General features: G+C 43.8%; 1 protein-coding gene across 2 annotated transcripts in view; it reads left to right on the top strand.

Annotated features, from left to right (window-relative positions):
- The first annotated feature begins 218 nt into the window (after positions 1-218).
- Positions 219-27,617, top strand: part of MTUS2 (microtubule associated scaffold protein 2) — a 302,992-nt gene continuing 275,593 nt past the window's right edge. The window contains exons 1-2 of one of the 2 annotated variants that reach the window (XM_044982069.1): positions 219-2,522; positions 8,565-8,805. In XM_044982069.1, the coding sequence (XP_044838004.1) occupies positions 219-2,522; positions 8,565-8,805 (2,545 nt within the window). The remainder of the gene's footprint in view (positions 2,523-8,564; positions 8,806-27,617) is intronic. The other variant, XM_044982076.1, reaches the window with a different exon arrangement.

Genomic DNA, 27,617 nt, shown 5'->3' with positions numbered 1-27,617 from the left:
CAAAAAGATTTCTCAAGTCTGGAAGCTGCTCTGAAAGCGATTGAAACAGCATAAAAATGTGAATCTAACAAGACTCCAAACAACTTGAGAAAGAATTTTCTACTGATCAGTTTGTAATTTAAATCCTTAACTGAAGCATGCATAATAGTTAAACTGGTTGAAGAGAAGCTTACTCCTTAAATAGGACTGTCAAAAAAGCAGTCACCTGAAATTTCAAAATGAGTGCATCACTGGTACCAAGTGAGACATGTTACACCCAGCTGCAGGACAACAGAAATGAAATAAAAAATAACAATGAAAGCATAATAAGTATTGGAGATACAAATGCCAACCAAATTATGACAAAGGTCAGAAGCACTGAAGGGGAAGTCAAGAGATGTGATTTGACAGCTAATCCTGGAAGTGTGCATACTGGTGGGTCAGAGAACATTACGCAGTTGGATACAGAGCAGAATAAACTTTTGGTCTTTAAGGAATCTCAGAGTTGTGACATCAATATACCAGAATTTAGGTTGCCTTCTACCATAAACAGGGAATTGGATAAAGATTACAGGACTGATGAAGTTAAGGATACTTCAGAGAATATTCGTATTAGCCGAGGAAAAAGTCTGTCTAATTTGAAGAGCAGTGCAAATGATACCAGTTCATGGGTTCTTTCAAAAGATGACGTTGAATTTACCCGGCATATTTCTAAGGATAAAATGATCAGGACCATGGAGGCTGAAGGAATAAAAAGGCTTTCTTTGGGAAGATCAAGTAAATTTTCTACTAAAACAGAAGCATTTTCAAAAGAACGTGTGTCGTGTAAACGTTCACTTTCTGCATCACTAGATTCCATTGATACATCACATCATTTGATTGGTGATACTGAGAAATCACAGAAAACACCAGCGGATCATTTTCTAGGTATGGTTTTTCATCCACTTGACAATACCTCAGAGGAAAATATGATGTTTTATTCGAAACCATCTACCTCAGAGAACAAGAAAGTAAATATCCCAGAGAGCCAAATGGATGTGGAAGATGTACCAACTGTTAACAGCAAAAGCACACTGCATCCTACTCATGTAGATCTAAATTTAAGTGGTAAGCCCAGTGAAGTCTCTAGTAAGTCAGAAGCACAACTAGGTCAGGGTGATATGAGTAAAAAACTGGAGCTAAAACATCCACCACTTGTACCATCTAAGAACATTTGTCAACAAAAAATTGAGAGAATTATGTTGGTAGAATTTCTAGGATGTCAAAAAGAAGAAAATACATTAGTACAAGGGAAGAAAGGTTGTGGAGCTGAAGTGTCCAAAATGCAAGCTCCCCAGTTTCAAGACTTTTGTAGTAAAGTAGGAGATCCGCTCTTAAACCAAGTGGTAGCCTATGCTGAGGACAGACTAATAAGTGGTAATAATACCTGCCCTGGGTTTGGAAGAGGAAGTAATGATGATGAAAGCAGGGCAGCTAATCGAGGTCATCAGGAATACATAACAGACAAAGAAATTGGATCTGTATTTCCTCTTACTGATGATAGCAAATCCAGTGGCAAACTGACACCTACAAGAAATAGAAACTTACTTCAAGCTGGTACAAGTTGCATTCAAACAGTTGGTGGGCATATATCTTTTCTACACAATGTTAGTCTCCCTTACAGCAAAACCATGAAAGTTAATGAGAATAAACTGATGCTAGTCAAAGGGAACACTGAAAACACCACAGTGTCTGCCTCTGATCTCTCAGATCAACACAGAGTGCTTAGTACAGAAACAATGTCAAACGAACAGCCAAACAACCAGGATAGTGATGTGGAAACCACAAGCTTTTCAGTTCAGAATAAAAAGACAGCTATTGCAAAGAAATATCTTTCAGATGACGCATCAGAGAGTTATAAAATTTCAGCAAGGGCTGATGCCTTTTTCTGTGTCCCAACTTCCTTGCGCCCAGTGGCAACTGTGAATGTTAATAATCAGCCCACAATTTCAAACAGCAGTTTAAAGGATCTTTATGCACTTCATGTTGACAAGCTGTCACCCTCCTCAGTCCTACCTCCCATTGACAGTACCCAGTTGTTAAACATATCCCCTAAAGTGCCTATCAAGACTGCTGCGAACAGTGGAATCCCCAAACCAATCCTTGTGCATTCCAAGGGCTCCCTTACAGCCAAGGGTGATGCGGAGAGTGACTGCAGTGAAAAGTCTGAAGAAAACATTGAGATAAAACCTGTCATACCCAAACCCAAACATGTGAGACCTAAGATCATCACTTACATTAGAAGAAATCCTCAGTCTATAGACCATCTTGACCCTTCCTTTGCCTCAACTGAGCTGCCGTATGGTCCCCCTGTGTGTGGTATGCCCATGGCAAAAGAACAGCAGATATTGAGTGGTGGGGATATTAAACCATCTAACATTCTGTATGACAAATTTAAACCCGACTTGCAGAAGCCAAGAATCTATGGTTCGGGACTTGTGGTATCTGGCATTAAACCCCCGGGGCATCACTTTGGTCAAATGAGTGAAAAGTTTTTACAGGAGGTAAGGAGATAACCACCTCTTTTGTACACCCATTGATGTTTGTTTACTTGTTTCTTTGAGGAAAATAGCAGAGATTGGCTGTAAAACCTGAAAATAGTAAATCAATACTGGGATATATGTGGGTATTGTAAACAAACTTTCTTAACTGTTTCTGACACTGACATGGTCATGGCGAATGGTCTGTTGCTGGATGCTGCCGTACTGTCACAGTACTTCCCAGAAGCACACAATCACCCCCTAATATTCGAAAGCTATAAATGGGAACATTGGGGAGAGAGAGAAAGGCATGTCTCTTAACTCCGCTGACATACATGGGCCTGGGCGAGCCTTTTAAAGAGACAGCTGTAGAAAATGGTCACTATTTGCTGGTAAACAGGGGCTTTTCCTCCTCCAGAGGGAGGCTGGCAGGTATGTCCAGCAAGAGCTCTGGACTGGTGACTTGCAGTAGGACCAGAAGAGTTTGCCTCTCATTTGAACGAACAGAAAAACAGGGACTTTCAAAGCTGCTGTAAGACAATTTATAATGTTTGTTTGTCTTGTTTCGTTTGAAGTGGGTGGGTATATTAACCATTCTCTCAAAATAACAGACTTTTCCTTTCCCCAGCTTTGGAAGTCCCTGTTTTGCCATGCAGTCAAAGAATAACTGAATTCCCTATGGCCCATTCAGTACCACCTTGCCAAGATGTCTGTTTCCAGTTTGATCACTCTGGGCAAGATCATGGTTCACCTTCCTGACCTGTACTGGGGAGTGTGGGAGTGCCAAGAAACCTTATGCCCTGTGCAGGCTACCCGCATTGTCAGTTACAGAGCAGTTGCTTCTGTGCCACTACACCCCCTCCAGAGCAGGTGGGCAGGGGAGTGGGCAAGCAGGGGTTACAATTGGGTCCCTGGTTAGTTTGTGGGCCAGCTACTTACTGCCCTTTGCTTGGAACTTGTGATACATTATGATACAGTCTTTACATGGTCACATACTATTTTTTCCACATTCCCCCGCTCACCACACACACACTCCTAGTGCACCAGATGGAAGGTGCTCGCTGTATAAGCAGCTATTCAATATCTTGTTTTATCCTCATTGTTCACTGTGTGGCCCTGGCCTTATTAACTACATACAATTCAAATCCCTCTTTGAAGGTGGAATTATTAAATTTCTAATGAGTTTGTTGGTGGTGCTCATCACCGTGGTATCTGAGTGCTTCACAAATATTAATTTATTTTTGTAATACCCTCTGTTAAGTAAGGTGGCATTTTTATTCCCATTTTACAGATGGGGAACTGAGGCACAGAAATTAAGGCCTAAGTATCCACTAGTTTCAGGTGCTGTAACAGGGTGATCTGTCCTGTTAAGGGCACTGGGCCCTGGGGCTAGCCAGCCCTGTTCTAAAGTGTGGCACCTTTAATTCAGGTTTCAGAGTAGCAGCCGTGTTAGTCTGTATCCGCAAAAAGAACAGGAGTACTTGTGGCACTTTGTTAGTCTCTAAGGTGCCACAAGTACTCCTGTTCTTTTTACCTTTAATTCAGTTATTCAGGAAGAATCAGCAGACCAAGCTGGGAAAGGGGACCAAATACCAGAATCAGGTGACCACCTCCTGAGCATTGTGAAGGACCACTCTTAGCTCAGTGGAGGGGAAAGCCAAGAGTGAGGAGAGATTACCGTGAGGGGGTAGAATCAGAATCTTGATGGGCCAGGGAGGCCTGCCAGGATTAAAGTACAGCGCCAGGAAAGAAGGGTTGTGGATACACTGTTCACAGGGGGAAGGAATTTTAGCTGAGGACTGGAGCTAAAAAGACTTGAGGGAAAAGACTTTTCAGAGGCCAGGACAGTACATAGGAAGAAGCTCTAGGAAGAAAAGCGCTTGAGTTTCAATTTCATGACATATAACCCAGTAGTTTAGGGTTCCCAGGGTCAAGAACCCACAGTAGAGGTTAGGTGTGTGTTCTCCCAGTGCTGCTACCCTAGAGGGATGCAGCAACCCTTGCTACTAAGGGAAGAGAAAAGGGACTGACCAGAGCCCAGGAGGGCTGGGAGTTGAGCCCAAGAGAAGGGCCAAAGACTGTTGTATGGAACAGTCAGACCCTGTGGAGAAGGGCTGTGCCTGGCACAGGTCCAGGGTGGAAAACCCATGTTGGTGTTTTACTTTGGACTGTGGTTACCCTGGAAGCGGTGGTATTATGTACCCTAGCCAGAAGGCTAAGTCACCTCTATAACTGAACCTTGCTGAAGATGTAGAGAACTACTGGAGACAAGGAAGATTGAGGCAGGGTGACTGCAGTGCCACACCATGAGGGGGTGTGTTCTGGTACTGCTGCCTGTCAAATGTCAAGTTCTTGCTCCAAAGCATGGAGGCCAGTAAAACCTTTCAATGAAAGGGCTATAAGAATCTTATTTTACATGGGCCATATAACATAATTTTCCCTTGTATGCAGTGTAGTTGTAGCCATGTCAGTCCCACCTTTTATTGTCTCTTACCAACAGAAGCAGGTCCAATAAAAGATATTACCTCACCCACCTTGTCTCCATCATTTCCCCTTATCTCATTCTCAGAAAAGATTGAACCAAATGAATGAATAAATAAATAAGTCACCAGAGCACAGACACCCAACAAGGAAAAGCTTGTCCTGAACGTAAAATTTATTAAATGCAAAGATTGTAAAATCTTATAATGGAAAATGCTGGGAAACCTTAACTATATGCAGCGCTACCAGTTCTGTTTAGAATTAGCCATATTGTGGAAGTTTCAGTTGCTAATCTGCACTTATTGCTGACTTTTCAAGTGATTGAAGCTTTCTTCAGCACATCGGTTTATACATAGAGTGAGTAGGAGATATTTACTGCATACCATGGCATATGAAATCCGAAGCCTAAAATTACAGGAGTCGGGAGCTTTAACAGGATATGTCAGTTCATTCTTTAAAAGCCCCAAACAGCTAATGCAGAATACCATGGGCCGAAACCAGCCTTGTAATCAGGTACAACTCCACTGAAGCCAATCAAATTACACCCTATCTACATTTGTCCCAAAGTACAAACTGTAAAAACGGACTCACTCCACAAACAGCAATTTTGTCTCACTAGAATAGAGCGATTGTGTGTGGAATTTTTTTTTAAACAAACATATTTACTGTATTTGCTGAGAAATGATCAGGCAAATCCTCCTGGATTCTATCAGAGGATTCATTTTAAATCTGTGATCATCTTTTCATTTTTGCAGCCCTGCTGTCTTACCGATAGATCACTGTCAATAAAGATTAACACAAGTAGTTTGAAGCCTTGGCAAAACTAACCCAGCTTATTAAAAATGCCTGGTCTCTATATTCAAAGAATTTCTCTGTTCTTTCTGTTTAGGAATTTGTTGTTGGTCTATTCACTGCCAGTTATAAACAAAATGATAGGAAGTGTATAATGAAATCTGGCTGAAATATGCTCATATGAGGAGAAAAGGTAACCAAATCTTAACCAGGAAAACAATCTCATACCTAAAAACTTCAGTAAAGCTACTGCATTGATTAATTTTGAAAAATTAAGATAATTTTCTTTTATAAGTTCATACAAGTAAGGCATCAGGAATCAGACATAAGTAATAAAAACCTGAATTCTAAAATAGAAAAGTAGGTCATATAAGTATAATACAAAGAAAGAAGAATGTCATTGAAGATTTAATGGTGGAAAATGAGGCTACATTTATGGTGAGAAATGTAAAGCAAAGATAAAATGCTCTGGCCTGGTGTACATTAGGAAATTAGATAGGTATAACTGCGTTGCTCAGGGGTGTGAAAAATCCACACCCTATGAGTGACAGTTAAACTGACCTAACCCCGATGTAGACAGTGCTAGGTCGACAGGAGAATTCTCCCCTCAGAGAGGTGAATTACGCTGACAGAAGAATCCCTCCTGTCGGCATAGGTTGTGTTTTTGCAGAAGTGCTACAGCAGCGCAGCTGTAGCGTTTTAAGTGTGGACAAGCCCTAAATATCTACAATATCTGTCTTATCAGAATTTCAGTATAAAATATGCAAAACCCTAAAAGATTCTAAACTGATTTCTGTAATAGCTTAAGGCCAATCTTACGTATTTTGGAATACTGAAGACAGGGGCGGCTCTAGGCATGCCTGCGGGAAGTCCTCCGAAGCTGCGGGACCAGCAGACCCTCCACAGGCACGCCTGCGGGAGATCTGCTGAAGCCGCGGGACCAGAGGACTCTCCGCAGGCAAGCCGCCGAAGGCAGCCTGCCTGCCGCCTTCGCGGCGCCGGCAGAGCTCCCCCGCCCCCGCGGCTTGCCGCCCCAAGCACATGCTTGGCGTGCTGGGGCCTGGAGCCGCCTCTGATTGAAGATGTGCTTATGAACCTGCTAGGATCAAAGCTTCTATAGCCACTATTAAAGTGCATCCTCTAAATGCTTATAATTGCTGAAAAGATATGGGCTTGCCATATTAAATACATTGTAATTTACAGCAGAATTAATTAATCAGTAGATATACATCTGCATATGTAATTTTTGATTAATTTTTAAAATAAATTCAACCCTGATTTCCAAGCCCCCCCCCACAAATCCCTAACTGGTTCACACTGTAAAATATTAAAGTGTCCTTAACAGAGAATTATGATTTATATTTTAAAAGGAAAGTCTACAGAACTTGGACTCCATCCCAGTGTGCTATTTGGGGCCAATAGTGTAAATGTGTCTTAGCAAATTGCGGAGACGTGAACACCCATAAGTATGTGACATTGCTGTTTTCTTTCTTCCCAAGTCATGGAAAGCAGCCCACAGCCTGAAGAGGTGGACTCAGGGCAGGTCTACGCTTAAAGTGCTGCAGCGGTGCAGCTGTAGCGCTTAGTGAAGACCCTACCTAAGCCGACGGGAGAGCTTCTCCCATCAGCATAGGTACTCCACTTCCCTGAGAGCTGGTAGCTATGCCAACTGGAGAAGTCCTCCCATTCACATAGGGTGCTCAGGGGGTGGATTTCAGTTAAACTGACATAAGTTTGTAGTGTAGACCGAGCCTCAGTGGGACTACACATGTGCATGTAGCTAAGCAAATGAATAGGTCTTTGCAGGTTTGTGGCCTTTATGTGGAGAATTTGCTCTGCTGTTGTTTTTGGGGCTGTGCCTTTCATCAGCATTCAGACAACAGCCCGTTTATTTGGGATATGAATCCTGAAAGTTTCATGAATTGGACCACACATTTGTCAAAAATGTTTCCCTCTTTTAAGAAGCTTCAGTTTCAGGGAGCAGAAACAGCACAATGTGATTTAGGTTACCCACTACATACATAACATACATACAGACATCAATAATGAATAACAAAAGCCAAAGTGAACAGTTTGTGATTAGCCCGTATGGTGATGTTTTCATACCAAACTATCTGGCAAATGCTTATGAATAGCAAATAAATTCATAGGACTCAGGGTCATTTTGTGAACAAATAAGGCCAAGTTTCTTTGTATTTATTCATCACAATGAATGTGAACATATTAATCTCAAATGAGATTATTTTTCTGATGAAATTAGGTAAAAGTAATTTTAACTTTGTTTATAATTGTTTCATTCATTATGGTGTAAAAATTAAATTCTCCTCATTCTTGTAATAAAAGACAACTTGCTCATTCAAGAAACTTTGCTAGAGATGAGTGTCTTTGTTTAAAAAAAATAGAGCTCTAGTTTATCTTCAAATAAGGAATATTTTAAATAACAGCCAACAAAAATTCCCTTTACTTATTTCCTTGGCACATCATTCTCCATGGTCAAGGAGATTTACCTTTCAGGTGTTAATAGTGTCACTTCATTTTCACTACTTGAGGCTTTTTCTGAGAGCAAGGGTCAGCGGTGTGTTGCTTTTGGCTGGGTTGTGAATGAATTTTTTCCCCCATGGCTAATGATCAATGGGATCAAACCATCACATTTTGAATCTCCCATGCTAATCTCAAACCAGCAACCACAAAGAGGAGAAATTAGTCATAGTCTTTGCAAGCAAATGTGAGCTCCTTGTTTCCTGAATATGTGAATACACTGCAGTGATACCTGTTTAATTTATTTCTCTGTAGGTTGGGAAAAGGCCTATGAAAGAAGAATTCTGTTCTCCGCCATATACCCACTATGAGGTATCTCCAAGTTTTTATCGATCCGCCATGATACTTAAACCACAGTTAGGACTGGGAGCGGTTTCCAGGTTGCCCGCTGCAAAAAGTAGGATTTTGATTGCAAGTCAAAGGTCCTCAGAGAGCTGCCTCCATCAGCCAGGACAAATAACAAATGCTTCCAGCCTTTATCATCCTGAGGCTTCAGGTAAACTACAAACACTTCCTTTCTTGTAACTATAATCAGTAATTATTTTTTCAGACAGGCATATGACAAAATGAGCAATACCTTGTCCTGATACCAGAAAGCTCTAATATCACTCTACAAGATGCCTTTATCCAGTCTGAGGTAAGGCTCTGCTAACTAAGGAGCCTGGGGCTTGTAGGAAGGTTCCTGGGTCTCTTGCCAAGGAGGGAGGATCAATTTCAGTACCAGTCATTTCAGTGCTTGTGTACCTGATCTTCCTCCTCCCTGTAGGTGTCTGAAATGTCTTATCTGCAGTAGTCGGAGGCTAGTTACCTTTGCTGTTGTACTAGGGAGGTTAATTGAACACTTTTTTCCCCATCACAAAAGTCCCTTTTTTAGAATTTGTCTCATTCTGTCCCCTCCCCCATAAAACTGTTCTGTTCTGATGTGCCTCACAGTGTTAAAATATGCTCGCAGAGAAGTGACATTTACTACAGGCCTGATCTTCTGAAGGCCTGGCACAGACCTCTTCTGTGCCAGCACATTGAACACAGCGCAAGATCAAGCAGACTACCGGTAATATGGGGGTGGAGGAGGGGAGAGAACAATAGAAGAATGTGAGGAAAAGAGTCAAACACAGTGGGACATAAATAATCCTCCTCCTCCTCATCAGACCTTACACAATTTATATATATAATGGCTTTCATCCTGAAGGATAGCAAAGATTTTTAAAATGTGTATATATATATATAGGATCTGGTTCACAGACCACTGAAATGCAGCCTTCTCTGGAATGGAACATGGCAGCCACTTAACAGCATACCAGACTACATAGAAATGTAGGACAAGAAGTAAAGCTGCAGTTAAAAACTCCCAAAAGTATTTAGATATTAGGCAGAATGGAACATGACCCCATCATCGAGCTTAACACCACCTCTGTGCTTTGCCATTTGATAGTTGAAAAGCACAAGTTGTCTGGATCTTAGTTTTGCATCTCATCAGAAAGTCAGTACCTCCAGAAGCACAGTGCCTCCTATCGCCATCTTGCTGAAATTGGTGCTGTATTGCCTCAGTACCTGGATTTTTTTCTCTGTGGCCCTATTTGCAAATATTGGCCATGCCCATCTCTGCATAACTTCTGAGGATTTACAAGATCACAGAATAAGGTAGTAAAGCTGTAAGTGACACAGGAATATAGGGGGAGCAGAGTGAAGGGCAAGGAAACTAGAAACAATAATGACACTAAGAGGAGATGTAAGAGCTTGAAGGAAGGGAAGGATGAGACAGTCCTTAAAAGGTGGAAACGCAGAGACAACGTAAGTGTATGGGGAAGGGAAACACAGGGAATGGGCATGCTAACATATTTAGTCACTTATCTGATGGTTCAAATGAATGATTTTTATTCACCCTTTTCATACATAAAATTATTTTATTCACTCTGTACTTTTCATTTTGCAATCCCTGCTTTTGTCAAACCATTCTTTTGTTCATTCAAGGACATGCTGTCTTCCATGTATTAGTCTTGTCTAGATTATGCATTGTGTCTTACTTCATTGAAGTGTTGTTGTAACCATGTTGGTCCCAGAATATAAGAGAGAGAAGGTAGGTGAGGTAGACACCAAAACCCACGGACTTTAACAGGGACACTGATTTTATGGCTCATTACAACAGTTTGTACCGCACCACATTGCCCGCTACCTTTAATTGCCCAATTAAACAATCTCTGCATAACAATCTAATGTCTAGTTGCCCACTTCATTTCAAGTGACTGGCTCCAACATGTTATGCCTTCTGCTTCACAATCTATCCCAACTTGTGTTTAACTCAGACACTGTGGATTGGGCCTCCTCCCCCAGATTGGAAGACGAGCTCTGCAAAGCTCAAAAACTTGTACTTTCCACCGCAAAAGTTGGTCTGATAAAAGATTTTACCTCACCTACCTCATCTCTTACTGTATGGAACACCATTTGGAAATACAAGCAGTATCTATCTGTGCCTCGCCTCTGTTTCTTTTCTGTAATGTCCTCTTAAAATTTCTAACTGAGAAGCTTTATCCCTTATGAAACAGTCGGCCTTAATTATCAAGTCATATTTTTCTAGTTATTTTGTGATCTCACCCTGATTATCTCTAGGATCTTGTCTGCCACCAAGGCCAGAGTTAAGTCCTTTGCTCCCCATAGCTTCCTTCTTAAAGAATTTCATTATGTTTGCATCTCTCCAGCCCATTGTTCTCTCACCACTTTCAAAGATACTATTAAAATAACTCTGGTTGGACTGCTAATGATCTGTTGTGCCATCTCCCTTTGTATCTTCATGTGTAACCCATTTGACTTGGCATTCCATCTGTTTTTATTGATTTTTAAATGACACAGAACTTGTTCTGGAGTGATTGCCTAATGCCTTTACTTTTTCATTGTGTTGCTCCAGACACATTATTTTCATTTCTGTCATCTCACCTCCAATTTCCCTTATGAGCAGTGAGATAAAGAACTTGTTGAATTTTTCTGCCGGATCTTGTTCCTGTGTTGTTAAGTTCTTTCCACTGTTCTCTAGTGGTTCACTGGCTTTCCTTATTGATCTATTCTTTTTATTTAGTAAAAGTATCTTCTATTGTTTTCCTTTACCTCCTGGGCAATCACTCTTTTATTTGCAGTATTTTCTTTCCTTAATACCCATTCAGTATTGGTTAGTATTTTTCTTTGTCATCTTTATAGTTTGGATCCTTAAGTCTTATACAACCCATTTTCCCCCTTGACAGCTTTTTGACTTCTTAAGCCATCTTTATCCGTCTTTTTTTTTTAAACCGTGTCTCTGAAAAGGAATATATTGCTTATGAAATATGCCAGAGTGACAGCATTGGAAAATGATGTCCTTTAACCATGGAACAGACATAATATAAGCAGTGGCAATGTAAGCTTCTGCACAGCTTTCTAGCAATATGTTTCACTCTCTAGAACAAACTGAGGTTCAGCCTACCATTCGTGCCTATTCTACCCTTTGCTTCAATGATTAGACTGCCAGTGAAAATATCAATTAGCAATAATTGTGAGAACGATTCTTGTATTGTGGACACCTCTCTATTAGAACCCGATCTGAAACAAATATCTTCTTTCATCTAAACCACAAACCCTCATATAGTAAAAAGTGTTTCAGTTCACTTGATGGCACATATGATGTGGTAATTTGATACAGAGCTTTTACCTCTCCGTCATCTCTTCAGATCCAGCTCAGGTGAACAGTTGCTGAACCCCATTATTTTCTGATAGCCATTGAACAGCTCATGTGAAATGAGCATTTGGAGTCAGTACAGTTCTCACAACTGCCAGCTGGGCTGGCTGGCTTAGTTGTGTCTGTGCCTCAGTGGATCACAGCTGAGGGCTTGTCTGCATTACTGGCTGGATTGACGGGCAGTGTCTAGCCTAGATGCAATAAATCGACTGCTGAGCGCCCTCCTGTCAACTGCGGTACTCCACCAGGGTGAGAGGCACAGGTGGAGTCGACAGGGGAGTGTCAGCCATCGACTTACCACAGTGAAGACACCACGGTAAGTAGATCTAAGTACATTGACTTCAGCTACGTTATTCACATAGCTGAAGTGGCGTAACTTAGATTGTAGACCAGGCCTGAGAATACCAATTTCAGGACACAGTGCTGAGAAATAGGGCACCCCAAACTGGTGGTCATTCTATCATTAGATTATACCAAGCCAGTAACAAAAGTGAACTTCTGTGTCACCACACGGGTTAACAAGAAGTCAAAAACACAATCTCTTTAGAGATTCCAGCCCTTGGCTTACCACCCAGACACTGGACTTTATGATGAGTGGTTACTGAAAACCAGTTTCATCAGAATTAGGGTCTCTAGCGAAGCTTGACACATCAGTGTGGTGCCTTCTGCTGGTTGTCTTGGGAATTAGCTCTTCACCAGCTTCAGAGCACCCCTGCTGGCTGGTGTCTCACCTGCCGCTGGCCCTGTGACCCTTCTGGACCTTGGTGCCCTTTACCCTGGGGTTCTGCCCCAGCAGTAACCCACCATCTGGGTCTCCCCTCCCTGGGGAACCCCCAACCCTCTATCCCCACCTTGCCTCAGTGGCTACTGCCAGTCATCCTCTAGCCCCCGCTCACTGGGGCAAACTCCAGTCTATAAACCACTCATCACTGGCAAGGGGGGTTGAACCTGCTGCCTTTGCCTAACCCCAGGCTACACCTCTGCAGCCCCAGTACCTCTGTAGGCCTTGCACAAGGCCTGCAGCCTGGGGAGTTGCCAGGCTGGAGCTCTCCAGCTCCTCTTGCCTTTCCCCAGCACTACTCTACTCAGGTCCCCTTCTCTCCCAGGCAGCCAGGTCCTCCTCTCTCTACAGCTAAAGAGAGACTGGCTCAGCCCCTGGCTCACAGCCCTTTTATAGGCCTGATTGAGGCGTGGCCCCAGCTGTGGCTGCTTCCCCAATCAGCCTAGCCTTTTCTCTCAGGAGTGGGTTAAGTGCCCCGCTACAGGGTCCTTCTAATCCAAGGGATCAGCCACTTAGCCAGGTCAATATATAACTCAGATCTTACCCAATAATCATGCTGATACCATTCGTTTAGTAACTAAAAACTAAAAAAGGTTTAATAATAAAAGAAAAGCAGAAGAGAGTTATAAGTGGTTAATAGCTCATATACATACAAGTGATTGCAAAGTCCTTATATCAGGTTTGAAGCAGTAATGGAATAAACTGCGAGCTTGCAGAAGTCTCTCTGGAAATTACCTAAACAGATTTCAGTCCTTATTTAGAGTTTCCTTGTTAGAAAACCAGTCCAGGGAAATGAAGCAGGAAATGAAGTCAAAAAGACCCCTGAAACATCTCCATTTTATATCCTCTGCCATGTGCATAAGAACATAAGAACATAAGAAAGGCCGTACCGGGTCAGACCAAAGGTCCATCTAGCCCAGTATCTGTCTACCGACAGTGGCCAATGCCAGGTGCCCCAGAGGGAGTGAACCTAACAGGCAGTGATCAAGTGATCTCTCTCCTGCCATCCATCTCCATCCTCTGACGAACAGAGGCTAGGGACACCATTCTTACCCATCCTGGCTAATAGCCATTTATGGACTTAGCCACCATGAATTTATCCGGTCCCCTTTTAAACATCGTTATAGTCCTAGCCTTCACAACCTCCTCAGGTAAGGAGTTCCACAAGTTGACTGTGCGCTGCATGAAGAAGAACTTCCTTTTATTTGTTTTAAACCTGCTGCCTATTAATTTCATTTGGTGACCCCTAGTTCTTGCATTATGGGAATAAGTAAATAACTTTTCCTTATCCACTTTCTCAACATCACTCATGATTTTATATACCTCTATCATGTCCCCCCTTAGTCTTCTCTTTTCCAAGCTGAAGAGTCCTAGCCTCTTTAATCTTTCCTCGTATGGGACCCTCTCTAAACCCCTAATCATTTTAGTTGCCCTTTTCTGAACCTTTTCTAGTGCTAGAATATCTTTTTTGAGGTGAGGAGACCACATCTGTACACAGTATTCGAGATGTGGGCATACCATGTATTTATATAAGGGCAATAATATATTCTCAGTCTTATTCTCTATCCCCTTTTTAATGATTCCTAACATCCTGTTTGCTTTTTTGACCGCCTCTGCACACTGCGTGGACATCTTCAGAGAACTATCCACGATGACGCCAAGATCTTTTTCCTGACTCGTTGTAGCTAAATTAGCCCCCATCATATTGTATGTATAGTTGGGGTTATTTTTTCCAATGTGCATTACTTTACATTTATCCACATTAAATTTCATTTGCCATTTTGTTGCCCAATCACTTAGTTTCTTTAGATCTTGCTGAAGTTCTTCACAATCTGCTTTGGTCTTAACTATCTTGAGTAGTTTAGTATCATCTGCAAACTTTGCCACCTCACTGTTTACCCCTTTCTCCAGATCATTTATGAATAAATTGAATAGGATTGGTCCGAGGACTGACCCTTGGGGAACACCACTAGTTACCCCTCTCCATTCTGAGAATTTACCATTAATTCCTATCCTTTGTTCCCTGTCCTTTAACCAGTTCTCAATCCATGAAAGGACCTTCCCTTTTATCCCATGACAGCTTAATTTACGTAAGAGCCTTTGGTGAGGGACCTTGTCAAAGGCTTTCTGGAAATCTAAGTACACTATGTCCACCGGATCCCCCTTGTCCACATGTTTGTTGACCCCTTCAAAGAACTCTAATAGATTAGTAAGACACGATTTCCCTTTACAGAAACCATGTTGACTATTGCTCAAGAGTTTATGTTTTCCTATGTATCTGACAATTTTATTCTTTACTATTGTTTCAACTAATTTGCCCGGTACCGACGTTAGACATACCGGTCTGTAATTGCCGGGATCACCCCTAGAGCCCTTTTTAAATATTGGCGTTACATTAGCTAACTTCCAGTCATTGGGTACCGAAGCCGATTTAAAGGACAGGTTACAAACCTTAGTTGTTAGTTCCGCAACGTCACATTTGAGTTCTTTCAGAACTCTTGGGTGAATGCCATCTGGTCCCGGTGACTTGTTAATGTTGAGTTTATCAATTAATTCCAAAACCTCCTCTAGTGACACTTCAATCTGTTTCAGAGTAGCAGCCGTGTTAGTCTGTATCCGCAAAAAGAACAGGAGTACTTGTGGCACCTTAAAGACTAACAAATTTATTTTAGCATGAGCTTTCGTGAGCTGCAGCTCACTTCTTCGGATGCATAGAATGGAACACACAGACAGGGGATATTTATACATACAGAGAACATGAAAAGGTGGAAGTATGCATACCAACAGGCAGAGTCAATCTGTGACAGTTCCTCAGATTTGTCACCTACAAAAGCCAGCTCAGGTTTGGGAATCTCCCTAACATCCTCAGCTATGAAGACTGAAGCAAAGAATCCATTTAGTTTGTCTGCAATGACTTTATCGTCTTTAAGCGCTCCTTTTGTATTTTGATCATCAAGGGGCCCCACTGTTGTTTAGCAGGCTTCCTGCTTCTGATGTACTTAAAAAACATTTTGTTATTACCTTTTTGCATGGAATTTTAATGTCCCAAACAAAGCCAACAGACCAGATACATGGAAAATTACTAGCCCAAGATAGATTCCAAGGTCACATGAGCATATCACGTGCTTTTAGGGTGACCAGGTGTCTGGTTTTTTATCAGAACGCCCGGTTGAAAAGCAACTCTGGAGGCTCCCATCAGCATCGCCTGTTAAAAGTTCAGTTGGCGGTGTTGAGGACTAGTCCCTACCTGTCCTGGCTCCGTGCTGTGTCCCGGAAACGGCCAGCAGGTCCAGCTCATAGGCAGAGGGGCATGGGGCTCCACACACTGCCCCCACCCCGGGCACTGACTCCGAACTCCCATTGTCTGGGAACCACGGCCAATGGGAGCTGCGGGGGCAGTGAATGCGGGGGAGAACAGCATGCAGAGCCACCTGAAACCTCTCCGCCTAGGAGCTGGACCTGCTGTCTGCTTCAGGGGCGCAGCGCGGTCTACTGTGCCAGGACAGGCAGGAAGCCTGCCTTAGCCCCCCCGCTGTGCCACTGACTGGGAGCTGCCAGAGGTAAGCCCGTGCCCTAACCCCCTGCCCAAACCCTGGGGCCCCCAGAAAGACAGAGCCCCCTTCTGTACCCCAAACCCCTCATCCCTGGCCCACCTCAGAGCCTGCACCCCCAGATGGAGCCCTTGCACCCCCCTGCACCCCAACCCCATGCCTCAATCCGCAACCCCCTCCCACACCCTGAACCTCTCATCCCCAGCCCCCCCCTCAGAGGCTGCACCCCCAACTGGAGCCCTCCCCCTCTCCCACACTCTAACCCCCTGTCCCAGCCCGGAGCCCCCTCCTACACCCTGAACCCCTCATTTCTGGCCCCACCCCGGAGCCCACACCCCCAGCTAGAGCCCTCACCCCCTCCTGCACTCCAACCCCCTTCCCCAGCCCAGTGAAAGTGAGGGTGGGGGAGAGCGAGCCACCGAAGGAGGGAGAGTGTAGTGAGCCGGGGGCAGGGCCTCAGGGAAAGGGTGGGGCAGGGGGCATGGCCTTGGGAAAGGGGCATGGCTAGGGTGTTAGTATTTTGGGATTGGAAAGTTGGCAGCCCTAATGCCCTTACATGCTTTGATGACTCACAGAGGCAGCCATCCCGTGTTCTTCCTGAGGTGTCCACAGGAAAGGCTTACTGGGTGGGATACATTTCTTAAAAGGCCCATTGTGAGCTGACTGTCCTTAATGGGCCATCAACACATAGTTCTCTGGCCCTAATATAAATTCTCTCTGGGGGATGTTCCCCAGAAATAAAACACATATGTAAGATACCAATCCATAGCCAATATTCATAACTTCAGATACAAAGATGATACATGCATATAAACAGGATAACCATACTTAGCAAATCATAACTTTCCCATTCACACCTTACATGACTTCCTTTGTACAAGATTTGTTGCAACTGTAGAACAGTGATAGCAATAACGATACAAATGGTCATATTCAATCATACAGCATCACTTTAGTGGAGAGGACAAGGAAGGAATGGGTCTGGAACTACTGTCTCAGATCCAGAAGGATTAAGGCACATTGGTGAAGCAAGATTGGGAAGCTTGCATTGTTGCTGTATGTGTAATGTTTAAAAATAGAGAACTTCATTGTCTAAGCCTGTCAACCTGGCACTTTCGCATATGCTAAATCCACTAAAAATTTGCTCTACCGAGTCTATGTAAATGGTTGTGTTTAGCTCTCACTTTTGCACTGGAAGTGAGGAGTAGAATTACATTTTGTTTATAGTTTTTCAAGCATCAGTTTATAATTTGAAATGAAAAGAGCAATTTAGCAGACTCTATCCCATCCAGAGAACTGAGTCTGACATACAGATCTGATAGATTAATATCAGTATTTGCTTTGTTTGAATCTAACTTTTTTACGGGTCAGAACAAACCTGTTATGTTTCCAGGAATTTGACACCTTTTATCTCTTTCTGTCAACTTATTTCCCTTAATTTGACAGGCTGTTGTGTTGTTACATTAAATTATTTCTTTTGTCTGCCTTATTGTTTTTTATGTGGTATTAGAGCAACAGGATGAAATGTAGCTTAGATAAACTTAATATAATCAAATGAAGCATACACACATAAAGCACTTTCCTTGATATAAATGAAGGCAATCTTTTGTTCTTAAAAGTGCACATTTATAGGTTTGCTTGATTAAAGCATAATCAACTGTGGTATAATAAGTGTTTCCCCTTGCTAGGCTACCATTACTACAAGCAAGAAACTCTAGTTAGCACCCACTTGAGGGCTGATCTTGAGCCCTTAATATGACAAGCCTTTCGCTGATTTCAGTCTTGCAGGATTAGGTTTTTGAGTGGTGGAAATGGAAGGAACTAGCCAGTCCCACAGTGTGATGTATATACTACTACATGAATCTGCCTTGCCACAGTACAGTAGCCAGGGCAGAACCAGTGTAATGGAGATTTTATTCCTTTCTGCTCTGCCTTCCCCAGTACAGCAACTCTTTTAACCAGCCTTGGTGGTGCTGCACGGCACTGAGTATTTTGGCTCTCAAACAATAACAGTAATGAAGACAGTACTGTCTCTAAAGCAGTTGAGCATTAAATCCCTGAACTCCTGCTATCAGACAAGCCACAGAGCAATGCATTAAGGGTCTCGTTAGTTTCAAGCAGTTATAGTCTTCATTGGATTACTGCACTCCAGTAAGGCAGTGTTGTGGAAGGGAAATCTAATAATGAATGGTATTGTGTATAATGCTGGTAAACATCACACGATGAGGCTTAAAATGTGATTGAATTGATTACAATTCTGTATGTGTAATGTATTCAATCCATGGCGCACCTCTGCATGTGTTATACTGTCATTTTCGTATTTAGTGGTACCGCTCTTTAGAAATGCTTACATGGATGACTAACTTTAAGAAGAGGATATAAAGTAGGTAAGCAAGGAGTAAGAAAGTGTAATTGTTATGGGGAAAAGTGCTCAACGCTATAGGAGGTATAGTAAGTCAATGAATTGTGATATATTCAAAGGGAGTTGGGTGTCATTCTCTCTCTCTGAGAGCTTAACACTCATTTATTCTGCATAAATTTTCCTTACCTCTTCTACAAGAGCCATCAAGTGTTGAACAAGTATTTAATGACACTTTACACTATGTCTGTAATGTATAAATTGTTAATATGCTTTCCTCTGTTATGAAGACTTTTGGGAGCAAATATGGTAATATTTGTGTGAATTGGCTGATTTTGATTGGCAGACTATCTGACTTTGAAAAGTAAAATAGTGATCCCTTGACCATCTTTTAAATTAAATTAAATGTCTACTATTTTTTCCTGATGTTTATGAATATTTTTCCGTGTGCAGTGTGAGTTAATTAAATCCCCCCCCCTTTTAGTGCAAGGCTCTTCGGAACATTTTTACCCTAGCAACTCTGGCGGGCCGGCTGGGCGCCCCCTGGAGTGGCACCGCCATGGCGCTGAATATATACCCCAGCCGGCCCGGCCGCTCCTCAGTTCCTTCTTACCGCCCGTGACGGCCAGTTGGAACAGTGGAGTGCTCCTTTACCTCCACAGCCCTAGCGTTTCTCCATTTTCTAGTATACATAGTTGGTTAAGTTAGTTTAGTTGTTAGATTAGTTGAATAAGTTTAGTTAGATATAGTATAGTAAGGGAATTAGGGGGGTTTAGCCCCTCTTCTTCCACAACCGGTGCGGGCTCATGCCCAAGGCACCGGGGTTTAAGCCCAGTACGGCTTACCAGTGGCACATGCCTGTCGGGGACCCGCACGACTCCTGCCTGCGCTGCCTCGGTGAGACCCATCAGCCAGATAAGTGTCCCATCTGCACGGCGTTTAAGCCGAGAACTAGAAAGGAGCGGGACACTCGCCTAAAGCAGCTCCTTATGGAGGCGACACTTCAACCTCCCGCGCCGACCCCAGCGGCACCGAAATCGTCATCGGCGTGCAGCGCACCGGCGGCCCCGAGCCGCTCCGGTACCGAGACTGCTCGAGCTCCGCAGCCAGCACCGGCATCCCGGCACCGTTCCCTCTCTCCAACGAGGAAAAGGAAGACGGCGCAGACGGCCTCTAAGCCGCATGCTACGGGACCGCTTGCCCAGCCACCACCGGCGCCTCCGGTACGGCTGCGGCGGTGCACAAACCGTGCACGGTACCGTTGAGTCCGGCGCCGCAAGAGCCGTTGAGTCCGGTACCACCCTGCTCCCCGGTGCGAACCGCGGTTGAGCTGCAGCTCCCGTCTACGCCCGAGACATTCTCGACGGCGAGAGAGCTCATCGAGCTCACAGAGGCATCGAGCCTCCGGCCCCCGGCACCGCCGGTGCGGGCCGTTCAGTCAGCGGGCAAGCCGGCGATGATGCGGCTGCCTCCCCATGACGGGCGAGATAGATGTTGGTCCCGGACCCGGTCCCGGTCCCGCAGAAGGTCACCGCCACGCCGATCCAGATCTCAGCACCGTTCACCATCACGGTACCGCTCCCCGTCTCGGCACCGGTCGCAGTCCCGGTACCGCTCAACATCGCGGTACCGGTCACACTCCCGGAGACGCTCCCGGTCCCGGTCACCCGACCGTCGGTACCGAGGGAGGTCCGGATCCCGGTACCGTTCCCGGCACCGCGACTCTCGAAGCCGCTCCCGACGCTGTCGGTCGAGGTCACGGTCGAGCTCCTGGCACCGGTCGAGCTCCCGGCACCGTAACAGTCGTTGGTCCCGCTCTCCATCCCGGCACCGCGATGACCGGCACCGATCCTCGGCACCGCCTAGGGACCTACTGCCGGCATCCGCGACGCAATCTTTCAGCGCCTCTGCCCCGCCTTGGCCTTCTCGTCAGCCTTCGGTCGGCTCTCAGGCGGGCAGCGGGAGAGATCCCCAAGGCCAGGACCACGGACCGCAGCAGTGGGGTTTTTGGGTCCCTTGGGCCTACCACGAGCCTCAAGGACTCCCCTTTCCCCCGCGGCACGTGGGCGCCGAACATAGGGTGCCCGAAGCCACGGTGAGCAGACCTCCCCCATCACCACCGGGTGAGGCACCGTCGCCACCTGGTCCCGCACAGCATCCAGGGTCCGAGGCGGCTTCACACCCCCTGGAGGAGCCAGCTCCAGAAGCGGTGGTCCAAGGTCTGTCCTCATCATCCTCGCCGGATGAGGCGGTGGCGGGGGCTTCTACAGCAGTCCCCACCCCCTATTGACTTGCGGGCCCACCAAGACCTTCTTCGCCGGGTGGCAAAGGCTATCGACCTCCCCGTGGCGGAGGTCCCAGAGGATGATGACCCAGTGACCAACGTCATTGGAGCTGAGGCCCCGCTGCGGGTGGCCCTGCCCTTCATCCGCACCATACAGCGGAATGCCACTACCATCTGGCAGTCACCGGTGTCTGTCCCTCCCACCGCGCGTGGCGTGGAGCGCAAGTACTCGGTCCCGCCCACCGGATACGAATACCTCTATACACACCCGACTCCGGACTCCCTCGTGGTACAGTCCGTAAATGACCGGGAGAGGCATGGGCAGCCCGCTCCGGCGCCAAAATCCAAAGACGCACGGCGCAGGGATCTGTTGGGCCGGAAGGTCTATTCGGCGGGTGGCCTCCAGCTCCGGATTGCCAACCAGATGGCTCTCCTCGCTCGTTACACCTTTGACATCATGGTGTCCGTGGCGAAATTTTCGGAGCTGATCCCAACAGCCTCACGTCAAGAGTTCTCGGCCCTCTTGGAAGAAGGCAGAAAAGCCTCACGGTCCTCCATCCAGGCCGCTCTGGACTCGGCGGACTCAGGAGCCAGAACCCTGGCCTCAGGTGTGACCATGAGGCGTATCTCCTGGCTGCAGTCCTCCACCTTGCCGCCTGAGGTGCAGTACACCCTTCAAGACCTCCCGTTCGACACTCAGGGTCTCTTCTCGGAGAAAACGGACTCTTTATGACATTTACCATTTTAATGGCTTATAGGATTTTGTGGGAATCTTAAACCAACTCCACACAATTGAAATTGAATCAAAGCAAAATCTGTTATTAATAAAAGGATAGTCGAAGCGCTTATACTTTTCTCTCTGTTAATGAGTTGGGGCTCAATCCTGACAGGTGCTCAGCACCTCCATCTAGGTGCTAAGAGTTTCCAAGTCCCACTGGAGATGCATTTTTTTTCAAAAGATAGAAACAAGACTGTATTTTCCTCTCTCACACGTATACACACACACACATATGTAAAGTACATCACTAGTGCCACTATGTCTCTGCAGCTTTCTCCTTCTGTGTCTTCTTTATTTTTTATGTTGTCACTCAGGGCTACTGAATATCAAATGAGATTTGAAGATAAGAATTGCACTTTGAAGTTGCTTCCTGTAATTTTGTATTTATGCTATTCAGGCTTCAATTTTATTCACTTGTTCTGCAATCTGATAAACCTGGGTCTAGGGGCAGATCTGAGCTGTTGAGCATCTTAGTTTTTTGAAGAGAGAGATCACACACTCAGAATTCAAGGAGGAATATGTTATAGTGCTCTGTTCTGTATCTCCTAGTTACTCAGCGTAATGATTCTGAACGGCATTGCCTACTTTTTCAGCTGGCAGAATGGTGATTTGTATGTTTTTGTGGAGATTTAGAAGTGTCTCAATATGACACATGTCTTCAGAAGAATTATATGAAGGACAATTATTGCCACCTTAGAAACCTAGCTCTACTCTCCCTCCCCTCTCTCGGCTAATACTGCTTGTTTAAAGTAAACAACCTGCAGTAACATGCCATGTTCTCTGGCTGTCTCCATTGTTCTATGTCACATTGTAATTCTACACCTGGTGCCACAGACATTGTCAGTCACAGTATTGAAATCCATTGCATCAATCTGTATTTTTGTACAGTGCAAGGAAAATGCTAAAGTGATTATTAAATACTAAGTGTTTATGTACTGCTTCGATATCACTCTAGCGTAGAAAATCCGACAGGATGCATTTCCATGGGAAGTTAGGAAACAGAAAGAGAGGACTTAACATAATTCCATAATCAGTGTGTAAATGAAATGAAAAGGTGTGAAGGTGAAAGTGGATAATGAAAAAGGAGAAACGTGGGATGAGACAAGTGAAAAAAGCAGATGAGTTAGAGGAAGCCCTTAGTTAAGAAGGGAGGGAGTAAAGGCAGTTGGAAAGGGAGAGAGCTATCCATGGTGTGACATAATTGTAAGGGGACTATAGCCATTCTCCAAAATACATTCTAGCCATCTTCTTGAGGATTTCCGTTCAGTTAACTCCTAAGGCAGTTTCTCATGAGACTTTGCTTAATATCACCTAGCTTCTAGACACAGTGAGTGTGGAAATCTGTGATCCAGAACAGGCTCCAGGAATAGAGTCATAGGATCATAGAGATGTGGGACTGGAAGGGACCTTGAGAGGTCTCCTAGTCCAGTCCCACCTCCCTGTAACAACCTTTTATGTATTTGAAAACTATCATGTCCCCTCCACACACCCAGTCTTCTCTTCTCCAGACTAAACAAACCCAATTTTTAAAATTTTCCCTCAAAGGTCATGTTTTCTAGACTTTTAATCATGTTTGTTTCTCTTCTCTGGACTTTCTTCAATTTGTCCACATCTTTCCCCAAATGTGACGCCCAGAACTGGACACAATACTCCAGTTGATGCCTAATCAGTGCAGGATAGAGTAGAAGAATTTCTTCTCATTTATTTCTTACAACACTCTTCCTAATACATCAAAGAATGATGTTCACTTTTTTTAGGGCTGTTGATTAGTCACAGCTAATCATGCAATTAACTAAAAAAAAAGTAATCACGATTTTAAAAATGGTGATTAATTGCACTGTTAAACAATAAAATACCAATAGAAATTTATTAAATATTTTTGGATGTTTTTCTACATTTTCAAATATATTGATTTTAATTACAACACAGAATACAAAGTGTACAGTGCTCACTTTATATTATTTTTTATTACAAATATTTGCACTGTAAAAATGATAAACAAAAGAAATAGTATTTTTCAATTCACTTCATACAAGTACTGCAGTGCAATCTCTGTCGTGAAATTTACAAATATAGATTTTTTTGTTATATAACTACACTCGAAAACAAATCAGTGTAAAACTTTAGAGCCTACGTTCCATTCAGTCCTACTTCTTGTTCAGCCAATCGCCAAGACAAAAAAGTTTGTTTACATTTACAGGAGATAATGCTGCCCGCTTCTTATTTACAATGTCACCTGAAAGTGAGAACAGGCATTCGCATGGCAATTTTGTAGCTGGCATTGCAAGGTATTTACATGCCAGATATGCTAAACATTTGTATGCCCCTTCATGCTTTGGCCACCATTCCAGAGGACATGTTTCCATGCTGATGATGCTTGTTAAAAATAATATGTTAGTTAAATTTGTGACTGAACTACTTGGGGGAGAATTGTATGTCTCCTGCTCTGTTTTACCTGCATTCTGCCATATATTTCATGTTATAGCAGTCTTGGATGATGACTCAGTACAACACGTTGTTCATGTTAAGAACACCTTTACTGCAGATTTGACAAAACACAAAGAAGGTGCCAATGTGAGATTTCTACAAATAGCCATAGTACTCAACCCAGGTTTAAGAATCTGAAGTGCCTTCTAAAAATCTGAGAGGGACGAGGTGTTGAGCATGCTTTCAAAGAAGTCTTAAAAGAGCCACACGCAGATGCGGAAACTACAGAACCTGAACACCAAAAAGGAAAATCAACCTTCTGCTGGTGGCATCTGACTCAGATGATGAAAATGAACATGGATCGGTCCTCACTGCTTTGGATTGTTATTGAGCAAAATCCGTCGTCAGCATGGGCACATGTCTTCTGGAATGGTGGTTGAAGCATGAAGGGACATAGGAATCTTTAGCACATCTGGCACGTAAATATCTTGTGACGCCAGCTACAACAGTGCCATGTGAACACCTGTTCTCACTTTCAGGTGACACTAAGCAAGAAGCAGGCAGTATTATCTTCTGCAAAAGTAAACAAACTTGTTTGTCTGGGCGATTGGCTGAACAAGAAGTAGGACTGAGTGGACACGTAGACTCTAAAGTTTTCCATTGTTTTATTTTTGAATGCAGTGATTTTTGTACATAATTCTACATTTGTAAGTTCAACTTTCATGATGAAGAGAATGCACTACAGTACTTGTATTAAATGAATTGAAAACTACTATTTCTTTTGTTTATTACAGTGCAAATGTTTGTAATAAAAATAAATTTAAAGTGAGCACTGTACACTTTGTATTCTGTGTTGTAATTAAAATCAATATATTTGAAAATATAGAAAAGATCCAAAAATATTTAACTAAATCATATTCTATTGTTTAACATCGTAATTAATCGCACAATTAATTACAATTAATGTTTTTAATCCTGCAATTATCATGATTCATTTTTTTAATTGCTTGACAGCCCTACATTTTTTGCAACAGTGTTACACTGCTGACTCATATTTAGCTTGTGATCTACTATGACCCCCAGATCCTTTTCTGCAGTACTCCTTCCTAGGCAGTCATTTCCCATTTTGTATGTGTGCAACTGATTGTTCCTTCCTAAGTGGAATACTTTGCATTTGGCCTTACTGAATTTCAGGCTATTTATTTCAGACCATTTCTCCAGTTTGTCCAGATCATTTTGAATTTTAATCCTATCCTCCAAAGCACTTGCAACCCGTCCCAGCATGGTATCATCCGCAAACTTTATAAGTGTACTCTCTATGCCATTATCTAAATCATTGATGAAGATATTGAACAGAACCAGACCCAGAACTGATCCCTGTGGGATCCCACTCTTTATGCCCTTCCAGCATGACTATGAACCATGCATAACTACTCTCTGAGGAATGGTTTTCCAACCAGTTATGCACCCACCTTATAATGCTCCAGCTAGGTTGTATTTCTCTAGTGTATTTATGAGAAGGTGATGCGAGACAGTATCAAAAGCCTTACTAAAATCAAGAAATACCACATCTACCACTTCCCCCACATCCACAAGGCTTGTTACTCTGTCAAAGAAAGCTATTAGGTTGGGTTACCATGATTTGTTCTTGACAAATCCATGCTGACTGTTACTTATCACCTTATTAACTTCTAGGTGCCTGCAAATTGATTGCTTAATTATTTGCTCCATTATCTTTCCGGGTACTGAAGTTAAGCTGACTGGTCTGTAATTCCCTGGGTTGTCCTTATTTCTCTCTTTATGGATTGGCACTATATTTACTCTTTTTCAGTCCTCTGGAATCTCTCCCACCTTCTATGACTTTTCAAAGATAATAACTAATGGCTCAGAATCTCCTCAGTCAGTTCCTTGAGTATTCTACGATGTATTTTATCAGGCCCTGGTGACTTGAAGACATCTAACTTGTCTAAGTAATCTTTATCTTGTTCTTTTGCGATTTTAGCCTCTGATCCTGCCTCATTTTCACTGGCATTCAATAAATTAGATGTCCAATTGTTACTGAACTTTCTGTTGAAAATTGAAACAAAAAAGTTCTTCATCACTATGATGGGTGGGTTGGGAGTAGTGGTGGAGCACTGCCTGCTGCCAAAAGTAACCAGCAGCCAGTGTCCTCCCTGTGCCAGAGCTATATCCCCCTTCCACAGAGGCATGACAGCAATCCTCTCTAGCTCTCTATCCTGTAGCTTTCCCACCTGCTTCCTGAGAGATTCCACCAGCAGACACCTTTCGCGCTGGATGGTCCCCCCAACCTGGCTTTCTGAAAGTGGGAAATGCAGGCCATAGTCTCTGAAAATCCACACCAGGATCTGGATAGAGACATCCAGGGTTAGCTTCTCTGTCTGGATTGAGGTGCAGGTAGAGGAGACAGGAGCAGCACTGGCACTGGCGATGTGGCCCTTCCTAACCATAGCGATTATATGTTAGTTAACGGCTGATCTTCCTTCCAAAGTAATTCTTTTCTCTTAACATGTTAATTCCTGATATTTTTGAGAGAGAAAAGGATTTTAGTGCTAGTTGGAGGGCGAAATGGTGAGGAAGAGCAAGAAGTGTGGGAGGGCGGGGGAGCTGAGTGCTTAGAGGATTGGGAATGGCGACTGGTTGACCAGCCACCTGTCTCTCAGTATCGTTCTGCTCATCTATCGGTTATCTTATTGAAAGGACACAGGCAGAGTTGGGGACCAGCTATCCCCTGTACGACGGGACTGCAGTGGCAGCCATTCTTACTTGCACTTGCTTGTTAGAGCTGGGCACAGTGCCATGGGGGAGCACACAACCAGAGGTGGCCGTTCTCTCTTGCTGAATATGATGAAATGCCAAGCAGAGTTCCCGCTACATGGAGAGTCCACCTTGCAGCAGAGCAGTAGCAGCTGGAGGAAGGAAAAGCAGTGTCATTACCTTTTTCAGACAACCAAGTGGCATTACCTTTTTCAGGGTGGTATTGTATTCCCAATCTGAGGCCAGGGAGTCTCATGGGGAGTGTTATATTATCTGCACTGGCAGCTCCAGCAGAACCTTCCTGATCTGTACTTCAGTAAATTGCAAACACGGAAATCCAATGTGGATTTGTAGTCTATCTAAGTGCAAATTAACAAGGTTCTTCTGTGCAGTGAAAATTTCCTAAAGGAGGCCAATGAGGTTTTGTATACTGGATTGTTCCTGAGCAGTAGCGTAGTTGAGGGCAAATGCAGGTAAACAGAGTTTAACCCCTTTCTCATTTGGGGAACATGGTGTTTGCCACTGCCCAGCCTGGGACAGGAGAAAGGTCAGTTTACCCATTTCTTTTTTTTACCATTACACCACTGCTCAGCAGACTGCGAGACACATAGATTGTTTAGATTTTAGAAGCCAAACAGTCCTGGGCCTAG

The sequence above is a fragment of the Mauremys mutica genome, chromosome 1, assembly GCF_020497125.1.
Source record: "Mauremys mutica isolate MM-2020 ecotype Southern chromosome 1, ASM2049712v1, whole genome shotgun sequence".
Taxonomy (NCBI): Eukaryota; Metazoa; Chordata; order Testudines; family Geoemydidae; genus Mauremys; species Mauremys mutica.
The sequence above is the reverse complement of the archived record's forward strand: the minus strand, read 5'-3'. Positions and strand labels throughout refer to the sequence as shown.